General features: G+C 48.6%; 4 protein-coding genes across 4 annotated transcripts; 3 read left to right on the plus strand and 1 right to left on the minus strand.

The window, feature by feature from the left end:
* The first annotated feature begins 2957 nt into the window (after positions 1-2957).
* On the plus strand, positions 2958-4517 carry GGI43DRAFT_416725 (bZIP transcription factor). The gene has a single exon (XM_083207337.1). The coding sequence runs from the start codon at positions 3227-3229 to the stop codon at positions 3893-3895; it is 669 nt and encodes a 222-aa protein (XP_083055993.1). The 5' UTR covers positions 2958-3226; the 3' UTR covers positions 3896-4517.
* Positions 4518-9159: 4642 nt separating this feature from the next.
* On the plus strand, positions 9160-9480 carry GGI43DRAFT_388031 (uncharacterized protein; the record flags this gene model as incomplete). Its single annotated transcript, XM_083204007.1, has 2 exons — positions 9160-9256; positions 9350-9480. 2 exons carry the CDS (start codon positions 9160-9162, stop codon positions 9478-9480), a joined length of 228 nt encoding a protein of 75 aa, XP_083055994.1.
* Positions 9481-13934: 4454 nt separating this feature from the next.
* GGI43DRAFT_228125 (uncharacterized protein) lies at positions 13935-15824 on the minus strand. The gene is made up of 4 exons (XM_083200473.1): positions 15447-15824; positions 15126-15382; positions 14374-15059; positions 13935-14143 (listed from the first exon to the last, which is right to left on the minus strand). The coding sequence occupies exons 1-3, from the start codon at positions 15537-15539 to the stop codon at positions 14573-14575; spliced, it is 837 nt and encodes a 278-aa protein (XP_083055995.1). The 5' UTR covers positions 15540-15824; the 3' UTR covers positions 13935-14143; positions 14374-14572.
* Positions 15825-19216: 3392 nt separating this feature from the next.
* On the plus strand, positions 19217-21383 carry GGI43DRAFT_425875 (uncharacterized protein; the record flags this gene model as incomplete). The annotated part of the gene is made up of 3 exons (XM_083208560.1): positions 19217-19316; positions 19450-19568; positions 19860-21383. 3 exons carry the CDS (start codon positions 19217-19219, stop codon positions 21381-21383), a joined length of 1743 nt encoding a protein of 580 aa, XP_083055996.1.
* Positions 21384-22231: the final 848 nt, after the last annotated feature.

Raw genomic sequence — 22231 nt, forward strand, 5'->3', positions numbered from 1 at the left:
CATCATTCAGATCTTAAAAAACTCAAACCAAACCCAAGTCATTATCTTTGATCCCCATTGGCAGAACGAAAAGAGGAGACATGCGGCATACATGTGCTGGAGCATCTGGCCGCCTGGTGCGGGTCTTGCGTCTCGCGAGGAGTAATAAGGATCCTAGCAAGGTTGCCGGATTTATATGCGCAGATAAAGCGCTCTGATTGGCTGCGTATTACTTAATACGGTGACAAGTTATTGCCGTGTCGTGTTACAGCCAAGAAAATGATCGCGATAACGACTGATTGCTGGCTCTATGCTGTTTTGATTTTGTGTCCCATTACTTGCTAGGAACTCTGCGATGATCAAACTTACACGGCTTGGTTACATCCTTTCGATTTGTTTAACAAGCTTTGCGAGGCAACTCTGGGCGAGGCAACTCTGGGCGAGGCAACTCTTGGCGAGGCAACTCTTGGCGAGGCAACTCTTGGCGAGGCAACTCTTGGCGACCGATCCTTGGCGTGGGATGGTTTCATGATAAGTTGGGATGAAAGAGTTGGGTGAATGAATGTGCAATTAGACGGGAGTGGGAAGGTTGAATCACGCTGGGATCGATGCCTGGGCGCCTACTAGAGGCAGTAGACACTAAGTAGGAGACACTAGATACCTTGGTAAGATCGCGCCATTTTCTCTTTCATTAGCTTTGTTAAAAAAAAAAGGAAAAAAAAAAAAAAAAAAGCCGATAGAAGTACGCAATGGTGCCGATAGGATGCTTCGGGTATTACACGCCGACCTTTGAAACGCTACTGGATAAATGGAGTTAGGGGGCAGCGATCATTAAAGCTCCGAGGAGGAGAAGGATCAGATTAGCTTGTTCATGGCGTGAAAGTGGTGCTATCCGAGATACTAGTACGGAGTACACAGGCATTGGCAAATGGCCGTAATGACGCTCAACAACTATACTGGGCTCTCTTTATGATATTTTGGCTTATTTACGCTGTATTATAACAACGTATGTCTAATAGATGAATAAGAAACGCGGGTCTTACAAAAACTTGATTGTCGGAGAATATATCGAGATTGCTGGTGTTTTAGGAATCTCGTAACTTGATCCTTCTGCTTCGTACTAGCACTAGCACCGGGCACTGTCTACTATCATTGATATTAATTACAGTAGCACAGGGACAAGTGACAGATCTACTCCGGCAGCGGCTAATCCCTACCAAATCAGGCAAATTTTGCATAACTTCCAGGCTGACCGCCTGTCTAGCCGTCTGATCAGCGGCTGAAGGGCATACTGTATATATGTATGCTGGCCCTAGCTCGGGGGAGCGTTCCTGTGCCGTTGTGGATTCTGGACGAAGCCAGATGCTCTAGAGAGAGCCTGGCGGCGGTTGGTGAGGGGTGGAAAAATAGATACCGAAAGGCGAAAATACATACATGTAAACACAGTCAAGTGCGTACTGGGTGCCTTGTTGATTAGTACTAAGTAGTAGTAGTGGTAGTATTGAATAGTAGTGCAATAGTGCCAGACATGATGAAAATCAATGGCCGCTGGCGCGTGTGCGTAGGTATAATACTGGATCTGTGTGCCAACTATTTTCTGATTTCAATGTCCCTTATTTTAAATTTTTAACCCCTGTCAGCGGCACGGATTCGGAACGGGCCCTTAGAGGGCTTTGTAGGCATAACGGAATGGCCCACAGGAATTGACAGTTTATACTGAACATACAAGCCAGGAGGAGATCGGGCATAGCAGTGGCGTGTTGGCCATGTTACGGCCATGTTACGGCCATGTTACGGCCATGCTTGTGCATTCGATTAATGCACTAATCTTTCTCAAGGCATATCATTAGGCAGCATCATTTCTCGTCCGGGCCATCTAGAGAATTGCGTATGTATCTCTCGGACAGTCGCTTCTCGTCGGTCCCGGTGAGGCGTTAGAGACTTAAGCACGGCGTAACTCCTGCTGCCATTACAATGGAGTACTACGGCCCAGGTACTACGGCCCGGGTACAGACAGGTACAGGTGCCTTAGCGCAATACGGACCCTGCTGTGCCTATATCTGGGCGCTAGGGACCCCTCTGTGTTTAAATTACAGCGGCTACCTGCTTAGTCACCCTGCTGAAGCTATGCCACGTCCAGCAGCCGAGTGTCCAGCGCCTGCAGGCAATTCCACGCTCCTTCTTCTTGCCACAATATGTCAACCATCTACACAAATCTACTGATCATCGACGGCTCGATCGTCTGCAATGCGTAACGGAGCGCTGAATGCTACTACAAGTAGCAACGAAACCTGATCATCCATGCAAACCTGCCACTCGCCCGCCACACACACAGCTGCAGGGTCCCAAATCCAGCGCTACTCACTGTACCGTACGAAGACACTGTCTGCAGCAGCATATGCGCACGCCCCAGGAACAGGAAAAGTGGCCCTCAATCCGTAACTGGGGGCAGGGGTGTGGGTGTTTCGGGCATTGTACGCTGCAAAAGAGCATATGAGACGGTTCACCACTTCGCTAACAGGCGGAATCCTTCCGTGGGGAAAAAATTCCTCCAATGTAAATTGCTGCGGCATGGACAGACACGCGGAGGCCGAAAAGGCGGCACTCGTGATGGACGTGGCGGCGTCGAGAGACATAAAAGGCGAAGCATCACCACGCTCTGTGTGCTGAATGCGGAAACCCACCTATTGCCTATACTCGACATACGAGGAACTGCTGGACTATTATCTCACCATCTTCTATTGCACGTGGCGTATAAATCAGCCGTGCGCCACACCACGCTGCATCTCAGATAGTCCAAAAGCTTGGACATTCACAGCGACGATACCAGCTGAAACCTCAAGAATAAGACAGCACGATTCAGCCTATACGAAAGCACGCCTTGTTATTGTTTTCCGGCATCGTCATAACCGGGACCAGACCCCGACGGAATTCGCCTGCTGCAGCTATTGCGCACAAGGAAGGCAGTCTTTTCGGGGTTTTTTGTTGTCCTCTCTTTTCCATATCCGTCTCACACCAAAGGCCAGAGCCAATAAGCGATTCTGCACCCCCCTGTTCGAAATCGTATGCTGTCTGTCAGTATGGATCCCAGCGGTACGTCTCTGTCCAGTCCCTCTTCTATTTTCTCCAATTCGCTTCCCTCCTGCTTAGCGTGGTATTATTTTATTATGCCATGCCTTAGTACCTGCCTGCCCACCCTTTGGATACGTGTATATATTTAGGTGGCGAGTTGCCATCTCCTTCTTATATGTGCATTCCACTGGGCAATTGCGCTTACTGCTACATTTGCTCTTCTTTGTGCTTTCTACCGTTTACCATCTCCTCTTTCATCATGGCTGAACACCGAGGTCTTACCCAACGTTGGCCGCAACAAGTGCTAATCGATGACATGCTGCCGCCAGACCACTTCTTCGCAGCGCAAGACCTCCATCACCAGTATCACTTTGACGCAAGCATGCACCATGTCATGCCGCACCACCAGCAAGACAAATTGAATATGGCAATGCCTATTTTCTCAGCCGACGCCACAAACACCGCGTTTTTCCATGTGCCAACACAGCCAATCGCCGGCTTAACAGGGTCAGGCATGACACCTCCGCCAGCGCCGCAACAATACCGACAGGACTCTCCCTCCAGCACACACAGCGGGGGATCCGTTTCAAAATACCGCGGTGCTGCCCGATCACCAGACGTCGATGATTTTGATGCCGGCAGTGACGAGGCGCAAGCAGCCATTAGACGACACCGCAACACAATGGCGGCGCGAAAATACAGGCAGAAGCGCCTCGACCAGATCGCCGATCTGGAACGGGCGCTGAGTGACGTGACCGGCGAGCGTGATGACCTCAAGCTGAAGCTCGCAAGACGCGAAGCTGAAGTAGAGGCGTTACGAGAGATCCTAGGGAAAAAGAGATGAGATGCTACAGCTCTCTTCTCTCCCTACTTTCTCTTCTCTATATATGTTTATATGTATTATATACCACGCGGACCATGCACCTCCAAATGTCACCAGACTGCATGTGTGTTCCTGCAATCGCACATTAAAATCAACAACAGCTAGCCTACAGGTTTTGTTCTCTTTGTTTCGCGGGCTCTTTTTTGGAGTTTTGGGGTTTTACGTTTTATGGCTGCTTACGAAGGAAAAGAAAATGAGTTTGAAATCAATGATTCGAAGAGATGGTGATGAAGCCGCTTTATTATTTCCTTTGTCAATTCCACCATGCTCTTTCGATTTTTGCCAAAATTCGAGTTCTAAAAGCTCAAGTATACCAGATATATATTGGGCCTTTTTCGAGTTTGTCACATCTAGAAGACAAGCCAATGTCAGCGCGATAGGCTCTCTGCCTATAAAGATAGACTTTATGGCTACATGCCTAGGTAATCATTCACTAGTTAAAAAGAAAAGAAAAGACGAAGTCAGATCTTCAAAATCAAAAAATCAAAAGTTCAAAACATCATCTCTCTCTGTGTGTCTCTGTGTCTCTCTTACAAAAGCAAAAACTAAAAGAAATGGTGCATGCGGTTACTCAGACGATGTCGATTCTCTTCCTTAATTATGAACAAGATGTATCATGGAAAGGTTTTCAACTTCTTTCGCCTCATCATAGCAAACCAGCAATGTCACGTGGGGGGGGAGGGGTTAGGTGTAAGACGGGTTGGTGTGTTGTGTGCTCCATATTACATGGGTATGTATAGGGGTTGGGTAGGTGTGGTGTGTGGTATAACAATATTATGAGAAGGGCATAAAGAGAAAATGATGGAACTTATCAAAACATCTAGTATAGCAAACCAACGCAATTTTGCCTTTGGATATGCTTACGCTGACCGGTTCTCTATCTCTCTGGCTGATAGAAGGGAAGAAAATCCGAGTTTCAGCAAATACAAGCAGGAAAATTCGATGATATGTACGCTTGAGATGGCTACTGTCTTACACCAAGAACAGTCTCGCAATTGACGAATACCCCTTTTGCTATGTACTCTTTGGACATTTTCCATTGGTAGAAACCATACAAGAGGCTTCTCAGACTGCTGGAGATGAAGAATCTAATTGAAAACAACAAGATTGGAAAGAAGGACTATTTAAATGAAAGAAAGAAGACATCACAGCTTCGAAATTTTCATCCTTTGAGTGGAGTTTAGGGGTTTACGGCCAAGCTACGTCTATTACGCCAATTGACACTGATAACCAAATGATACTGGGATCCAACTAGCACTGCAAACCAAGTGACACTGGAAATCAAATGACAATGGAGGGATGACACTGAGGGATGACACTGAGACGGATGACAATTAGCACTCTGTCGTGATACCAAGTATACAAAGTACATACACATCACTTCGGGTGCCTTTGTCGTACTGGGAACAATCATTAACCCGAGATACGGGATCCTTTCTGCCTTCTTTTTTCTTTTCTGGGCTAATTTTCGGACTGTTGCATGTGTCCGGCTGTTTCGTTTGTCTTCATCTACATGAATTGAGACACTGAGAGTTTGCGGCCAGTGGCTCATAGTGGGGAGTCATAGCCGGCCAGTGACTCACCCTACCGAAAATGAAATTACAGAGCAGACATCACGACTTTCATCTTGTTGTTGGGAATTCGCTGAGTTTTTACCGAGTCAATGCTGTTGGTTTGATTTCATTTGATTTCTTTGATCCATGACGAAATGGCCATGACACGATTGTGATATTTTACTCGCGGTAATGATTCACCGAATAAATTTGATCCCGCGTTTCTTTATTCTCCTCGCCACCAAGCGGTAAAGACATTCCCTTTTTGGGAAAATGATGAATAATATATTGACAATACCAGAAACAGGGAGGAGAAAAAGGGGGAGAAAGAAGAAAAAAGCTTCGCTACCACAACCCCTAATATGTACCATCAATTGCTAGAATGAGATGGATCTAACACTATATGAGTTTTTAGCAAAATATGGAGGCATCTAGTGCTACTACAACTGCTATTGATATCATGACAATGCTCCTTCACCTAGGAAATAGATGAGTGGGCGATTAGAGAATTTACGGAGAGGCGGATTAGACGCAGGCGACTAGCAGAAGCCTTATCCGTGTCGCTCTGGTGGCCAATAGGATACCCCGAATAACACGTCGGCTAAATGAGTCACTCAACGTTGCAACTCCCGCTGATATTCTTCACTGACCCTAGCGCTTATTGTGCGTGGACGTTTAGCATTTACGCTATGCCTCCCGTGCGGTTAGCACCAGGTCTTAGGGACCTGTCTTGCGCCACGTTGGCATCGAAATATACCGAGTAGGCCGTAGGAGTAGATTGTATGAAATCTACTGTCTATAGTAGCAGTAGCCCATGCCCAATGCTGATGAAGCTATCGAGTTATTGGTATAGTGTATGCTATTCCTATTATTATTTGCTGTTTTATGATGTGACTTGACTATGACGAAGAAAGAAAGTGCCCGTTGCATTCGGCTCTGTCTCGGACTTTGGAGGTGAGGTGTATAAAGGGGCAATGAGCTGGAACTGCGCGATATCTCGCTCGAGGACCAATTTTGAATCTTTATTTATCTGAATAGATTATTGCGAAATCATATCCTTGGAAGCACCTTTGCTAGCAGCGGACGACGTGGCATACTGAGTTGCCGGTTTTTGTTTTCCGACTCGATAGAACATGGCTCCCGGCCTCGTTACACGGACACATCACGAACCTATCCTTCCTTGTCGCATACGAACTTGACAATCGACCAGCGGTGGCAAATTACCCCCTTACCGAATCGAACAAGCCTAATGGACACGATGTGACTATCTGTTTATGCAAAAAGTGAGATTGAGCTCCACGAGTGGTGGAAACGGAAGATGATAACGGAGATTGGCCGTCAAAATGTTTACCGAGCAGATGGAGAAACCAAACAGCCGCCCTGAGCGGACGACACTCTCCAATTTCAATAGCCATCATATTGATGGTGACAGCTGGACAAGCGGCTACCGGAAAAACCGGTGTCTCTCATGCCTCTCAACCCTGCTCCTATGTGTTACATCGCATATAAGGCCTCAGTACCGGGAACTCTTCACCGCGCACTGTTCAAGCAAGGGATAGACACCAGGCATGAAGGAAAAACTCTACAAGAGCCGGCAGTTGACAGCGGCATCATTGCGGCGAGATGTAACGCACGAAAAGACGGGCCGAAACTTCTAAAGATTCCACCTATAACGAAGAGCTACCAACGATCGACGAACGAAGTCGTACAGCACCTCTCTGGCTATATATCTCTACTATTTGCATCTCGCATGCCTATTGTCTTACCAATAGTCGTATAGATGGATCAGAGAAGCTCAAATGACTGTCCCAAGCAACAACATAGATTTCAGAAATCCTACTCGATCGGAACTTACCGTGTGCTGTATGCCTTTGCACACTGCAACAGCAAATATCTCCACCTGCCCAACTTGGTCGGCAAAGCCCCATGCCTGATGATACCTATAGTATTACTATAGCACTATGCTTCTAATAGCAAATGGCAGGCTATTAGTGCATACATGAATGGGGCAACTCAGCGCCACCTGCAACGGTGGACAGCGGGAGAGGGGCCGGATTTCAAGCAGATCTTGGTGCGTTTTCATCTCCTTTAGCGCCGCAGATCTAAAGTATAAAGAATACGTCGACCCTTGGAGTCCCTAGCAATCTCACACGGCATGCCGAGGCACGGTAGCGGATAACGGAGATGTTCGGATATGCGAGGGCAGTGATGCCCTGGTTTGCGATGCTGGGAGCAAAATCTGGCGCCAGGATAAGCGGATGGCGAGATATTTCCCGTGCTTATGCTAAGGCGATGCCTGAGTATTCAATGATCTACTGCGGTATATACATGCCCGCATGAAGATTGGAATGAGGCTTTGCTTTCTTGCTCGACAACGCGTGGCAGCACTGCCTCGTTGTGCGATCTAGTCACCACTTCTAACTACCGGTACGGGGCCCGGCCCGGCGCGGTGCGATATGCGGCGAACACGGCTTAGAAGCGCACTAGTACTAGCAGTATGGAGCTCCGGGACTGCTATTATCTAACAAAAAGGCAGGCAGCAGGCCTCAACTTGCAAGTCCATTCGCAAGCTCTGTATCTTGGCGCTGGATCTTCTATCGCCAGCATCCTGGTCTCCTAAGCTTGTGCATGCTATGCGCCAAACTGCGATGGCGATATATTCCCCTTGGTGAGACGCAATGGGTCACAACAAGGGCCCATCACGTTATACGGAATTCGGTTGGTAGTCATCCCGATACTATGTATTAGTAGTACTACGCTGACCATATTAGTAGATGAGTCCATTTATTCAGCTCAGCTCAGCTCAGGTGGCAGGGTCTGTCAGTTTGACAACTTGCATGTGCATACATGTACATTCACTAAGCGCGCAGCTTTGCCCCTCCTCTATTCACCAGCCAACATGGAGATGCGATAGGACGAATCACGAGAACGACAACAAGACTATGCGATTTCCAGGGAAGGATTCGACTCGACAACCCAAAGGACAATCAACACCATCTACCCCCCAATTTGTCCCACGCCGCTACCCCTCTTTCCCCGACTGCAACCAAGGCTGGTTCTGAATTTCTGAATTTCTGAAGATAGTCGGCGACCTTTGCTGCGTCCCCCCACCTAGCTGAACTCAACCACCATTACCCGGACCAAAGAGAGGAAAATCGCGCTGGAATTATACTAAAGCTGATGCTTACTGCATGGCCCTAAGCTGCACAACTCGTATCCTCGTATGTTTGCACTCTGTACGAGATAGCCTTGCGATATATCGTTCGAAGAGGATGTGGGATCCATATTTTGCTACACCCACGCCCTCTCGTGGGCGCACTGTGCACAAAAAGCTGTGTTCTCTACTGGCCCGTTTGGCTGTTAGCGGAACAATCAATTTTCCAGTAGTGACCCAGTGTTGCGACGAGCTCTCCACCGCATGAGCGAACCAACGTGTCGATGACGTAGGTATGTAGCTGCGTGCCTGAAATGCCAACAAGCTATCCGGCATTCGTGCTCCCTTTGTTTATTTTCTTCTTCCTTTCATCTCAAGCGCTTCAACCGACTGTAAGCTTAATTTGCTCACTGTTGAATCGGAGAATATAATCGGAATATTCCTAATCACAAAACTCTCGAATTTCCCGCCTGGGCCATCCCAACCTTGCATCTTACGCTCCGCTGCATATATCAACCATGTCTGCTCCAGAAGGCGCCATCAATCTCCAGAATATGGCGGTGACTGAGCCTGAACGCGCACATGTTGCGCAGCCAAAGTCACATCCTGCCATGGGTATGTCTCGTCGATTTCTAGAATGGCAGCTCGCCTATCTTGTGCCACTTCGGGGAACAAGGGCGGAAAACGAAATACTAACCGTGCGGACAGACCCTCTGCAACCACATCCCGACACAGCCGAACAGGTCAACATGCGTGGAGGCGATAGAGGCGGTTGCTGCCCCGGCCGATTCTGCTTCATCATACCCTGCCCGATTCCGATTGACTGCTGCATCGTCTAAAGTCCGTGCTGAGATGTTGCCATCGTAATGTCGGAAGATGAGCTCTCTAATTCCGATGGCGGGGCGTTGATTGCTTTTAACCCTGGGAGCTATGGGTTTGCGCCATGTACGAGCGTATTGAACAACGCAGTGTTTTTTTTGCTGGCTTGATGGGCCAAGGTGCATGAAGGCTGCAAGAGAGCGGAATAATGGGAAATGCTTGGATTGGCTTTACCTTGGAATTGCGGCCATAATGAGAGATTGGGCCGACTTAATGCCATACCACCAGATAATGATAATGAGGACGAGGCGAGAAATTTATCAAGACAGAATAATTATAAATAATGAAGATGAAGCTCTGAGGAATTTAAACGTTGTAACGATGCTGCTTGTTGGATTATATAACAGACGACAATAGATGTTTAATCCAATATGCGGTCACATCGCTGTGTAATAACTGCGCTATGTTCGATATGGATAGGCACGACATCTAAATTAACTCCTCCGAATGACCTCGAATCTTCTACTCGAAGAATTAATTCACCCTGTGATCAAGCTCTCCCTGTCTGGGTTCGAGTTACTCGTAGCATACTGCCGAGGAATGTGGTGATATAAGCATATTAAATGCTAAATCTCTGTCTAAATTCTTACTGCCTTTGATATGTCCTGAATGTGCGAATTAGGCGGAGGCTATTTTCCAGAAAGGATTCAGCTTGCTACTGCCACGCATACATAGCAGCTACCTTTTGCTGTCTATCTTCGTGACTATTCCTACAACTTTTATACATGTAGCTTATTGTATCATATCAAGGTGTGCAGTTTGTGCAAGAAGGTAGGTCCTTTTTGAGACGAAACTTGGCTACTATCCGAGCAGCTGAGCCACAAGCTCTCGTACTTTCTATTCAGGTATACATATATAATATCTTCAATTATAAAAGTCTAAATAAACGTATATTAAGTGCAAGTGATAGAGTTGCGACACTATAAGTCGGCTCAATTATCCATAGATAGGCTTATGGACATATTGAAATGTTCTTTAAGGTACTCCTTGCTTCATCGTGCAGCTTCTAGAATGACGAGATTACGCATATGTGAAACATGATTCCCTCTCAAGGAAATAGAGAGAGAGAGGAGAAAACCCACAAGGGGCTTATTTCTGTTTTATATGAAAATCTGTATACTCTCCAATAACGATCCTAACTGTCCTAATCTAGGTTGAAGATCTTCAACTTCTTTGTATGTCATCTATACACAAATGGATCAAATAATAAAGAGCCCTTCTACACCATCCATTCTTTCCTTTTATTTTTTCCCTCATAAATAGTTAAGAATTAGGGACACTGTTTACCACTTGTCTCTTTGAAGTTGAATAGCGTATCTCTGCCAAATAATAAGTGAAGAAACATGAACTATCTAAATATAGCCTTTGAAAATACAATCGTACCGTATAACTAGATAAAGTCAATCAATTGGTGCAATACCATCGCTTTTGCCAACCTAGTGTGGCAAAATAGTGCACAGCCTTGGTATTCTCTTCTTCGTTATTCTATATGCCGAAAGAAAGTAAGCCATATTATATGCAGAAGATATTACTGGCGTCGTATAAAGTCATTTATATCACCTGGAGTGTATCTTTACGGTGATACCGTGATTATCTGTCACTATTACTACCACACTGGGATTTTGAATACAAAGAGGAAACATCTACAGTCGAATTGCCTAAACGGGGCCTGAATAATCCTCAAGTTGCAATCCGGGGCTAATTATAACGCGTTACCATTAGCATAGAGCTCAGAGCGTTAGAGTAATGCTATTTCTACTACTGGCGAATTTGCAATCAAGAATATAGATGGTAGTCTCATGATGGGCTGTTCATCACACACCAGATGGCGATTATGGGCAATATCGGTCAGATCAAAGTTATACAATTAAACTTTCTCAGAGGCTCTGTCTAATAATCCACCTTGCTCACAATTCACTGCTATCAGGTGAAATCTCATAATAATGCACCATATATCTATGAGGTATTGGAGAAAATCCGCAAATAGCAACTAACGAAAGAAATATTTCCACAACATATGAAAGAATATTAGTACTTGGAACTTTCTTTCTTTGCTCTCCTCGAGTAGATAGTATTTATGAAAAATGTCTCGTGAAATAGCTTAACTGCCCATTGCTACAATGACAGCGTCACTACGCCGAGAGACGGTCAAACCAGCTGATTTTTCCCTATCCGTTTTATTGTGTTTTTATAATAGTAATAGGCTTCAACTCAAGGTATTGTGCGAATCCTCCTGGTGAATAGTAAGGCTTTGTAGCATAGTGCTCGTATCAGCACTAATAAACCTGCTGCTTACAATACATGTAATGTCTTTCCATTTCCCCGAACGGTTCCAACAGCTACCCGATAAAAAGAAATAACCGGTACCATGATTCGATCATGCACGGCATCATATAAACTTCATCACATCTCACGGTCTCCAATAAATACAGACGCTGTCAAATTTTAGTCTGCATTGGTCGGAACATTAATCGGCTCAGCTGATTCTTGTATGCATTACTAGCTACACGATTAGCTTGCTTAGGTGGCAGCAACTAAAGAGAAGAGATGCAACAGCCGAGAATGATAAGTTGATTAGAGTTAATACTGCAGTCACGTATACTATCGCGTTCCCGTCTATTCACAAACAGCCAATAGCTTCGTGAATGTCAGCTCTGTCAAAGATACTCGAGACGCACGAAGCTGCAACATGCCAGCCAATCAGCAAGTAGCGTATAGTAGTCGTACTAGACCATCAAACTACTATCCAGTAATATTAACCAGCAAACCAGAGCGCCAGATCAGACATCACAAACTGCGAGTTACACCATTAGTCTCGCTCCAGAGGCGTGGCTGCATCGCCGAGTGGCAACAGTCCTTGCTTTAGAGCCACCCCTTTGACACTTGAGCCATGCATGCTGGTGCCTTTATTGAGGCAAAAAAAAAGAACGCCCCCTGGTAACGTGAGAATATGTAAGTACTTCTCGTGGAGGCCGGAAACACTTGTTTACCCGATCTTCTGCTTACATCAAGAAGGACAAGCTGGGCGCCAAACCTGGTTGAAGAAGAAGAAGTTGCGAAAACGAGGAGCTTACACGGATGAGAAGGCGAATGAAAAGAATTCGGACAAATAGATAGCTTAGAGTCCCGGCCTAGGGCAAGTTTTCCAGCATCACGCTGCCCATGTGTCACCCTTTGACATGCAGAGGCTCGTAACTGGGCAAGAACAGATTAAAGTTTCCGTGCTGCCTGCATACATTTGCTAGATCTGTACGGGCGCATGTACCCACTTCCAAAACATATTGCCGTCACATGCAAAGGAGCTGTCCGTTTCTGGTAACCATGGCTGGAGGATCTTCCAATAAGGGTCAAGGGTATGGGGCATGGCCGTGGTGGCGTAGCCCATGATGAAGCCGTGTAGGTGCCAAACCAAACAAAGTTATGGCTGTCGTCTATAATACAACATCGGCTCGTTTAGATGTTTGCACTGCGTACTATAAAGATCCTATTAGCAACACCCTTTGTCGTATAATGCCTGTCTTCGTTCAGATAACTCAAGTATACTATGATATCACAACTGCTTAATACAAGATGAATGTGCGTGTAGGCCAAGTGAGAAGAGGTGCTAAAATGAAACATTGAATACTAAAGCATCCACATAGAACTCAGGGTGAGCAAAACTGCGGAATAAAATGTTTCACATTCATGAGGAAGGAATGAGGAATGAGAAAGTCTAGGATTTGAAACGGGACAAAGAAAAAGCCGGAGAAAAACAGGCGGCTCTAATGAAAGAGCTGCAAAACGAATCTGGCAAACGTCATTACTTCTTCATCGGAGTGTTTACAACTCCTCTTGATTGGATGATGATATTATGGCGCATCATCTGGCTGTATGGTGATACCCCTTAACGATGCTGCCAAGAGCATCCATCTTTGAGGCGAAGAAACGCGCAATAGAGGGGCAGAGAAGACATGTGGATGGGTGTTGTTGAGCGGATGACCACAAAAACTAGCCATCACAGCCGACATCTTGGTGGGGGGAGTGGGCAGGGATCATGAGATTCAGTCAGAGAATGCTTGTTCTGAAAGTGGAACCAGTAGATCTTGCAGAATTAGAGGAATAAACGTAAAGTAGTGGCTCAGACGGCTGCCATATCCCTGTTAGTTTGGCGTTTACTTGAGTCCCTCCGAAGGCTTATGCTTCCTTGCTCCGGCAAACAAAGCAACGAGAGAAGGGTGTGTAGATAGACAGCGGGAAACTCGGCTAGACCATCTACCCTTCCGCTTCGTAAACATTAACATGAAGCTTGCCCCGCTGTGTCTCTCTATAGCATCTGGATTAGGTGGAAGATACGAGGGCCGGGCCCAAACACTCTTCAGTTCGTCTTGCCTGTTGAGGTCTACGGGAATGACTTTTGGCAGATGCGGAGAGGCCCGTCAGGGACGGCCCACGCTCAAGCCAAAAAGAATTGGAGAGCCAAAAATAAAGCAGAGAAAGCGTAAAGCCAACCCGCAAAGTGTCCGCAACTACTGTATGGAGCACTTCGGATATCAATGTGTTAGTGACCCGCTTACTGAAGAGAGCGGACAGCAGCCAGAGCTTCGGGGCCGAATGATGAATAAACCAGACTGTTTCTAGAACCACCTATGATTCCCATATGGTCAGCACAATCTGCGTCGTGCAGCTGCGTATAGGTGATGTTGAGGGGAGGTCGGAGCATGCAACGATGCGACGCATGACCCTCGTACAGAGCTGCTCTTTGGGCGTGTCTCCACTATGCATGCATCTTCACACATGCTTGCGTTAGCGTATGAGATGTGCATAAGGATGCATAATAAGGCGGATAGTGGTGGGTGTGAGCAGATGCGGCATACCGGTATACTTGCATACATACAAGGCGTGAAGCTTGACTGTGGTTGGTCGTGACAGGGATGGAAGCCGATGGCTCGGATGGACAAGCATGCGTGTGCCCGTCTCGACAAGAACCACATGGACGCGAAGAATATTCACATCCACGGCGTCTGCAGCGTCGTTCGCCAATAATACGGCAGCGTATATCGTATCGAGCTATTGCTAAGATAGCGTGGTTTGCACAACAGATATCATTCGCGGCTGATGTCGAGCCGGCCGGAGTTGCAAAGTCAAATGTGGTGGAGGTGGTGGAGGTGGTGGTGGTATCTCCCAGAAGCAACTAGCACCGCGACTAGTACCTCGGCGGACTGAGGCTGACCGGCCGGTGTGGGCAGGTGTTGAGCCATGGCTTGGGCTATTGCTAGCCGGAGTCCAAGTATCTGGCAGCCCTGCACATGGTCTCTTTGTGTGGCGTAGACCATGCTCGAACAAGACTCTTCTTGGTTCCCATGAAGCTGGAAGTGGAAAAGCGTCGACAGGCACGGGCGGCTGCCTGGGTTGCACAAACTTGCTCACGGCGTCGAGAATCGCGAATATTCCTTTTTTGGTGGGGTATCCTGTGTCGTAATCATCTCGCTCAACTGTTCCTTGAGCCGTAGGAGGCTGAGAGAAATCGTAGCCAGTTCGTAGCATCTTCAGCTCGGCTTCTCTAAATACGAGTAAGCGAAAGCTCTACTGTACGGTAGCTGCAAATCTCAGACGAATCGGAACATACGCGGACAGGGGATCGGCATATCTCGAGAGAGAAACGCTCATTTGCTGCGGCGCTGAGAAACACAAATCATCAGAGACTGCGAGTCTGCATCCCACTGGTGGCTGGGCCACGGAACACCCCCGTTCGCCCAACTTGGGCATGAGGGCAAAATTAGCGCTTTCTTGCCCTGAGACATGCCGATGGACAATGGAGGGCTGACGCGGACGATGACTGGACGAAGCACCAGGCGATGGATGCAAATCATGGACTTCGGCGCGCTGGGAATCAAGAGCTTTGCAAGGTGAGCTGAAACCAAGGAACAGACAAACAGTGGAAACCTACGCCGTCCTGCGGCCTGTTGAGTTGACGAGTCGTTTTCAAGCGGCCTGGGGGTGTCAGAGGGCGTTTCTCATCTCCTCTTTGTGGCGCTGTCATGTTCCGTTCTTATGGAGACAGTTTCTCGCTCGCATCACGTTCATTTGGAGGACGATGCAGGCAAGGCCAAAAGGGGAGCCTCGGAATAAAGTTTGTGCCAGATAAGAGAGAGATAGGCACGAATGGCTGTGCCCAGCTTCAATTGAGGGAGGAGCTACGAGTTTGTGCTACGAACCTGTGCGCATTCTCTGTATTACATGTTGCAGAGTAAAAGCTACTGGGGTATTTTATATGCCAGGGACAGCAAAAAGAAAGTGGAGCGGCTGTGTCTTGTTCATGACTACGATATGGACTAAGTAAGTGCTTAAGTGAGAGAAGACTTACTCGTATGAAGTCCACCTACCTACCATATTCTCATCATTCTGCGGCATGGCAGGGATCATGACTTCGTACTCCTTATCCATCCCATCAGTGACATGACAAAGATACTAAGTACTGGCTAGGTGCTAAAAGCAGCCATCGAAAAGGGCCTCAAAGACCGAATCGTTTGTTTGGTGGCGTTCCTGCAAGGAAACCGGGATGGAGCCTGGAGGGAGGTTTTCCCCGGATTCACGCATTTCGGCTTCTGCGCTACGCTACCCCCTGGCACCTCATAGATATGTACGAAGGTGTGCTGGGATCAACCTCGCTGGCGCTGCCTCGCGCGCGCATTCTGGTCTTGTCCTCTCTGAGACTCGGGCGGCCGGGTTGACAAATCCAGGTCGTGTTAGCGTGACGGGAGGTTGCTTCGTCTGATGAGGGCGAGAGCAAGAGTACAGAATACGCTTCAACGATACAGCTGGAAATGAGGCCAATATGCATCAGTACAGCAGCTATTCAATCAATTAACCCTTGGCTAACGCAGCCCCGTCTAATCGTAGTCTAGCCGGACGTGCCAAGGGTTGCTGCAGTGCTGCCAACAGCCTACCCATCCGAGATATGCTATCATGCCGTGTAACGGCTGCTGAGACCCGCCTTTGACATTGAACTTTTTTGACCTATTTTAAAAGCCTCAGAGTGAGACAAAATTGCGTGGACCGGCCGCTCACAAAGCGGCCTAGCCAAGACATTTTGACGGCCCTGGCTGACAAGCTCGTGCGTAATGCGAGGCGAGCCCATTCCCATTCGACTAGTGTTGCGAGCATTCCGCGGCAAAGGCCAGGCAGAGCCTGTCTACGCTACCCATTATTCCGTGGTAGCGGTGCGACATCAGCGTGGCTACACCAGCTTGGGCATATCACAGCTTCGATGGTGGCGTCTTGAGCCTGGTTTCTCCAATTCGATAAGAGGCCGGATTACTTATCCATTTCCCTTTCCTGTTGCCCTTTAATATTCACTGGTCGTGGAGAGGCTAAAGTGCCATTCCCAGCTCTATGGGGCAAGATCATCGACGGCCCCGTGCTCATAACTGCCATGGATGATCTGCAGCAGGGTGGCAGGGTGGGCGCCGATGCGGGCATCAATCTCGGATGCATACATGAGCGCCAATGCATCAAGACAGATGGAGACTGTAATTTGGAAATCGGGCTGGTATGCATAGATGCTTGCAAAGCCAATCGAGTTTTTCGCCTTTGAGAAGACCGACGTTGGCTACCTGTGGCCAAAGGAATGTCGGATTTCAATGCGTGGCATGCTTTTCGCCATCTCAGCCTCCCCTCTATTAACGCGTGGATCGTGTGACTGGACCTGGAAAATTGCTCCCTCTCGTAGCATACTGGCAAGGCGCCTTTTCCTTTGAAACAGCCAAACCCTCTACCGATATTGCTGCTATTCTGGGCTCTGCCAGAGACAGAAACGGGAGCGACGGTCACTTCCGAGCTGAGTTGAACCCTTGAACTGGTCAACGCTCGAGCAGTAGTCTTCAATCTATCTTTGAGGCTAGCAGTAGTAGCTCAACCGGCGCTGGGCTCCTCGCCTCGCCATGTCTTGGTCTAGAAATTGACGCCTCACTACCAAACTCGTAACGAGCTCATGCTCCGGCTAGCGGCATGTGCAAGTATCTTAAGTGCAATGGCAAAAACTGCCCAACTAATGCTGGTACATGGCTGGCCACCGAGATTGGTGCTGTGTGATGAGTACTGCCAGGATGCTATTGCCAAAGAAGCGCGGTGTTCACCACACCATCTACTCCCAGTCTGAAGACGCCATCATCCGCACCCGCACCTACACATACACCACTTACATGGATGAATACTAGGTATGCATGTATTTCTCGTACACCTGAAAGTCTACGCTCACGCCCTCACAGCCATCGCACGCCTTGGAGTACTCTTTATCGAGCATGCTCTTGCCACAAAGGTTTCGGAGCTGATAGACGAGAAATGTTCTTGACATGAACAAGAGGGGCTTGAAGAGCAGGCGAGAGACATGCTTGACCCAGTCTTTTTTTGTTTTCGACTCGCAGATGCGTCTGGCATATATAATAAGCTTGACATCCCGGTGAGTCGGGTTGATAGACAGCCGACTCGTCTCAAAAGCAGAACATCCAACGCCAGCCCATCGTATCTGCCGTTGATATATTACGAGTACCATCGCCTCGACCGACCCTCCTTGCCTCGATGCTCCCCCTGTCCACCCCCCCTTGTCTTGACCACCTTGGATATCGTTCGATTTAGTTGATCGACTGTGCTGTGCTGTGCCGTGACCGTGGCTCCCCGTCCTCCATCGACTCGTTCCTTGAGCGTGTCAGTTTATAGGATCTTTCTCACGTTCGTTCCAGTACCGACCGCTGCCGGATTCCACTCATCTCTTGACCTCACACCCTTTACCTGGTGGACCCGAAATATCGGTAGTTGTACTGCTGACAGACGGGCGACTGACCAAGTTATCGCGCGCTGAGCCCATGCCCATTGGCAGCCTCACATTTCTTCGATTAGTGCTAGTAATACTTGGAGCGCCTATTCCCAAGAATTGGGACGGACACGAAGTTTTCGGCGGTACATAAACGTGGCGATTAGTCGTAAATCACCGCCTCCTTTTTTGTTCCTCTTCTTCTTTCTCTTCCCTTTTATTTTCTTTCTTCTCTTCCTTCTTCGTTCTTCCTATTATTCATCTCATTACCTGGATTGGCCGTCTCCTCTTCCTATCCCGTTTCCACCCAGAAGATCCGCTTCGGGGTACTGATACTGTCCCCGCCTCTAATACACAAGCGGATGGCCGCGATCCACGACCGATACACTGTGCTCCCGTCCCAAAGGCTGCGACGGCCGGGAGCACTGCTACGAGCCGTGCTGAGACACAGAGATTACGCGGGAGACCGACATCCACAAGACAGGATCCAGGTCACTGGACAGGCTGCTGGACAAGTCACTGGACAGGTGCTGCTGCCCACCATCGCCGGCCACGAATACTACCTTGGCCATAACGGAGCCATCGGCCCAGCGAGCACAGCAGCACTACAAATACAGGGGCCCCCTACAGCTACAGCGCCGCCGGTGGCAGCACCTGCAGCAGCACTTACAGCGCCCACAGGGGCCCCGTCCCCCTCTATCCCCGCTGGCCTCGCTCCCGGGCCCCCCATTTTACCGCCCGCGCCGCAGCGGCCAAGCCCCAATTTCTCTCCCCTCTCAATCCGCCACTCTCGCAGTACTTCTTCTCCTCTTCCTCTACACGCCGCTCCTCTTCTTGCCTCTGCCAACACGCCAGCCTCAGCGCTCGAGAAGCGACGTGCCTCGCGCCTCTCGTCCCCCATCGTAACGATGCCCGAGTATCGACACATGCGGAGCGGCAGCCTCAGCATCCCCAACGGTGCCCACGGAAACAGCCATCACCACAGCAGCATGCCGCGCAGCCCGCCCAGTAGGTTACACCCGTTTGCCTTTGCTTGTGCTCGAATCTAGCGTCTCCCTCCCCCACCGAGCGAGCACACGACCACGACGAGAGAGCTTCAAAATTGGCCACAGATGCGCTGACCGTTTGTTGCTGCTTGCAGATACATCGCACGTCCCGTGCAAGTTTTTCCGCCAGGGAGCCTGCCAGGCCGGCAATGCCTGTCCCTTTAGCCATGATCTGGGCACCGCTTCAGAGAACATCTGCAAATATTTCGCAAAGGTGAGCTGCTTCTCGCATGGTGTCACTGGCTGTGTTTCCGCTGCCCTGTTTGCCTTGGACGCATATCGTTTCAATCAGAAAAACGATGAGATGGAAGAGGAAAACGAAACATTGAAAGATGGTTTCTTCTTTGCCCGAAAATACCCGCAACTGCTGCTGTATCATACGACTGTTGTTCCTGAATTTTTTTTACTCTTTATTTTCGAGGCTTTTCCCTGGCCGTGCTGTGGCATGACAAAGACACACAATTCCTGTCGAGATTGGCTGGCTGACATTTCGCTTTCCTCTTAGGGTAACTGCAAGTTTGGCCCCAAATGCGCAAACATCCACGTCCTCCCCGACGGTCGCCGAATCAACTACGGTAAGAATGGCGTTACAATCGGTGCAAATCCCCTCAATCTTGCCAATCGTGCGGGCGGCGCCAGTCCCGTCTCACAGACCCCGGGCGCTGTCAGTGGCCCATTCAACCATTCTACCGCCAGTGCTTTGACCACGTCTCTGTATCGTGCCGACCAGCCCACATATCCTTATCTCAGCGATGAGATGCAGCATCTCGGCCTATCCAGCAGCCACCATGACAGTGGCATCCCGACCATTGATGCGCCTTACTCTGTCACCGACTCCAACTACGGCTCTCCACCGGATGATGAATCCTCCCGCCTGGGATTTGGTCTGTCGCCTGCTGCAAAGGGCTTATCTGTTCTTGATGCCCCATTACCAGCCTCTTTCGACTCTAACGGCATTTCCAATGCCGCTCGCTTCCCTGCTGCGCCCTGGCCTTCATCCGTGCCCTCAAAGTTTGGTCTCGAATCGCCTTCCCCATCGCTCAGCAGCATCAAGGATCAGCGCACGTCCGAGACGCTCAAATTGCTCCACTCCTCCGCCTTTGGATCATCTGAGCATCTCATTACCCCCACCGCCAGCAGCCCGCCAGATTCGCATCATCTTACTGGCGAAGAGTACTTTGGGAAGCGAATCATGCACTCCACCCGATACCCCAAGCAACCACGACTGCTAAGCGCTAGCATGCCCAAGAACATGGTTGACCGAGATTGGGAGGCTGAGTTTGCGTTTGGCGACGACGATAACGTACCGGAAAATCTCGTTCCCGGTGACCTGCAGGACCTGTTGACCCCGGCGGAGAAGGCCCGGAGAGGTTCGATGCGAGATGAGCGGCCAGACTTCAGTCTCGGCAGCCTTGGCAAATATGGCAGCCCGATTGGCTCCAGCCCGAGTCGATGGGGACCCCTGTTCCAACGTCAGAAGGAGGAGGAAGAGATGACCAGATCGGCCCGAAGCGCTGCCGGATCGGCCTTTGGCCACGTTGGGAGTCCCCTACGGAATTCGATCCTTGCCAAGGAAATGTCCGACAACAATGGTATAAGCCGGCCATCTGTTATTCGACCTGTTGGCGGAAGCGAGAGTATGTCTGTTCTCTCGCAGCAACTGCAACGGAGCCGACTTGATGATACGCTGAATGGCTCAAGCCCGCTCTTGCACCCAACGGCCAGTCGCAACGCCGGCAATGGCATCTCGCCTATCGGCAAGGACCGCGGCCTAGAGCGCCACGTTTCCAGCGCCAGTATCGGCTCGTCTGGCAGATTCACAACCCCAATTGACGAAGAAGACTCTGCATTTGTATTCAGTATGGAAGAGGAAGAAGATGCCTCATCATCGAAAGCTCGTAAGCGTGGGTCTTCTGGCTTGGCTCTGGGAAGCTTTACTTCCTACGCCAGTGCCGCTGCCAGCAAGGGAGCGACCCCTTCCAATGGTGCCAAGGAGGGACGAGATGCCGTATCAGTCAATGGGAGGTAATGTATTTGTTGGAAGTCAGGGAGAAAAAAAAACATGCGGCGGAGCATATTTGTTTAGACAAGATACCCCCCTTTCAAACCAAGTTTGATGAACGGAGGAAATCACCCCATTTTTTGACGAAGACATAACGATCTACGAACCAGACGACAGCGCGCCATGCACGTGCATTTTTCTTGGAAATCAGAATTCGGTCCATCGGATTTTTTTTTCGGGATATTTTTCGAGCTATTTATTTCTCTTCTTCTTTCTTTTTCTCTCTCTTTGTCTCTCGCAAAATCAGTGGCAGCCTTTGGAAAGGGAACACAAAATCATTATCCGACATCCAACATCGCCAAGGAACTGGGAAAAGGGGAAAAAAACCAAAAGGGACACAAGGGGTACATATACTATATAGGCTGGAGTTTTTTGCCTTTTTTCTTCTTCTTTTCTTCTGTTTTTGCGTTTTCTATTTTCCTGCTATTCCATTGTCATATCGAGGAGCCATCTAGGACAGCGAAACCCTGAAATCATATCTCTCATTTTCTGGAATACGGCCTATCAAAGGAACAATAAGCATCGTTTGCTTTTCATCATGAGAAAAAAAAACGAGAATAACAAATCACTGGATCACCGTTTAACATAAATCGATTTTTTTTTTCTCCATTTCTTTTCGCTATATTTGCGACTACGCGAGCTTGGATCTTTGTTTTCTCACGATCGAATATCTGGCTATCTAAGTGGTGAACATAATAACCCTGCTGCCGAAAGACGACATCTGCGGTCAGCTTAGGTCTCTTTTTCTTCAAGGATCTATAATCGCCGATCACTTTTCACCCCATGGCCTATTCTTGGGGAAGGAGGATGGAGAG

Source organism: Trichoderma evansii (genome assembly GCF_050947405.1).
Source record: "Trichoderma evansii strain SZMC 28006 chromosome Unknown GGI43scaffold_29, whole genome shotgun sequence".
Classification (NCBI taxonomy): Eukaryota; Fungi; Ascomycota; class Sordariomycetes; order Hypocreales; family Hypocreaceae; genus Trichoderma; species Trichoderma evansii.

What these genes read in the sequence shown, in the direction of transcription:
- GGI43DRAFT_416725 (XM_083207337.1), top strand. Translation starts at nt 3,227, where the DNA reads ATGTGCATTCCACTGGGCAATTGCGCTTACTGCTACATTTGCTCTTCT.
- GGI43DRAFT_228125 (XM_083200473.1), bottom strand. Translation starts at nt 15,539, where the DNA reads ATGACAGCGCCACAAAGAGGAGATGAGAAACGCCCTCTGACACCCCCA. An exon ending in TCAACAGGCCGCAGGACGGC is followed by an intron (nt 15,383 to 15,446) that starts GTAGGTTTCCAC and finishes CTTGATTCCCAG; the next exon opens with CGCGCCGAAGTCCATGATTT. An exon ending in TATGCCGATCCCCTGTCCGC is followed by an intron (nt 15,060 to 15,125) that starts GTATGTTCCGAT and finishes ACTCGTATTTAG; the next exon opens with AGAAGCCGAGCTGAAGATGC.